Source organism: Tupaia chinensis, unplaced genomic scaffold, assembly GCF_000334495.1.
Source record: "Tupaia chinensis unplaced genomic scaffold, TupChi_1.0 Scaffold143963_1, whole genome shotgun sequence".
NCBI lineage: Eukaryota > Metazoa > Chordata > Mammalia > Scandentia > Tupaiidae > Tupaia > Tupaia belangeri.
The window spans coordinates 507546-508679 of NW_006203814.1; the positions used below are offsets into that span (position 1 = coordinate 507546).

At 38.7% G+C, this 1134-nt stretch overlaps 1 protein-coding gene across 1 annotated transcript in view; it reads left to right on the forward strand.

The window, feature by feature from the left end:
• Nucleotides 1-681, forward strand: part of LOC102488238 (attractin-like protein 1) — a gene marked incomplete at its 5' end in the record, with an annotated part of 503763 nt that extends 503082 nt beyond the window's left edge. Inside the window, 1 exon segment of the mRNA XM_006165552.2 lies at nucleotides 496-681. Coding sequence (XP_006165614.2) covers nucleotides 496-681 — 186 coding nt within the window.
• Nucleotides 682-1134: the final 453 nt, after the last annotated feature.

Genomic DNA, 1134 nt, shown 5'->3' on the forward strand with positions numbered 1-1134 from the left:
GGTTCCATAGCAGTTGACAGGGCATTTAAAATTTAGCTTTGGGGGTATATGTTCCTTTAGTCTCTATTCATGCATTTTGGTGGCTTTTCATTATCTTTTCTTGAACATTTGTACTGTTATTGTATTTCAGCTAAGACAAAAGCATGGGTTATTTTGAGTGGAAAAACTTGGCATAGCCATCACGATCATAGCACTTTTTAGTTAAGTAGCACCTCTCACCTGAGGTTTACAAAGCGCTTTTGTGTACATTTTATTAGTCGTGGTAGGATGGAGGTCAGGGGAAAAGTTATTTGTAGGCCTTTAAAGTCTCTATGGAAATATAACTCAGACCCTGGGGAGAAAGCAATTTTCATCTTTAGTGCTCTGGATATGAATATGTGTATAAAATGATGTCTAAGTTTTCCAGTGCCATTCTTCAAAAATGGAACCAGATATGGTTGGATTTAATGCACTTTTAAACCTGTTTTAAAATAAATCCTTTTTAACCCCCTCCAGCAACTGCTTCGAGAACGACAGCAGATGGCCAGCCGTCCCTTTGCTTCTGTTGATGTAGCGCTGGAAGTGGGAGCTGAACAAACAAACTTTCTGCGAGGGCCATTAGAGGTAGGAACAGCGGTGCTGAAAGGGGACCGCTGTGATTTGCATATTTCTATTGCTTCTCTAATCTGCATCTGCTTGTGAAGCCAAACAGAGTCTGATTATCTAGAGTTGACAAGATTCAGCTACATATGTTATGCCATTTTCGAGGCACATAGTTTTAATAGTATGACATGAGCTGTAACAAAAGCCACTGGAGAATCTATTAGCTTAGGCAAGAGTGACAGACTGCTCACCTGGCAGCCTTTCCCTGACAGTAGGAGCAGAAGGAATTTAAGATACAGGTATGATGGAAGAAACAAAGCACCTATATTTAGACCTTGGAGTACCAGTACCCCCTAGTTAACAATTCACTCATATTTCTCTCTATTTATTAACCATGTTTACCACAAAAGATGGGTGGAGATGAGTCGCATTTTAATTACATAGTCTCATTTTTGAATGTTGAGAAGTGCAAAATATAGTAAGTGTTTTCATTTGTAGTTAACGGCTGCATTACTACATTCCTTTATTGCAAATACAGAAATATTGCAAATT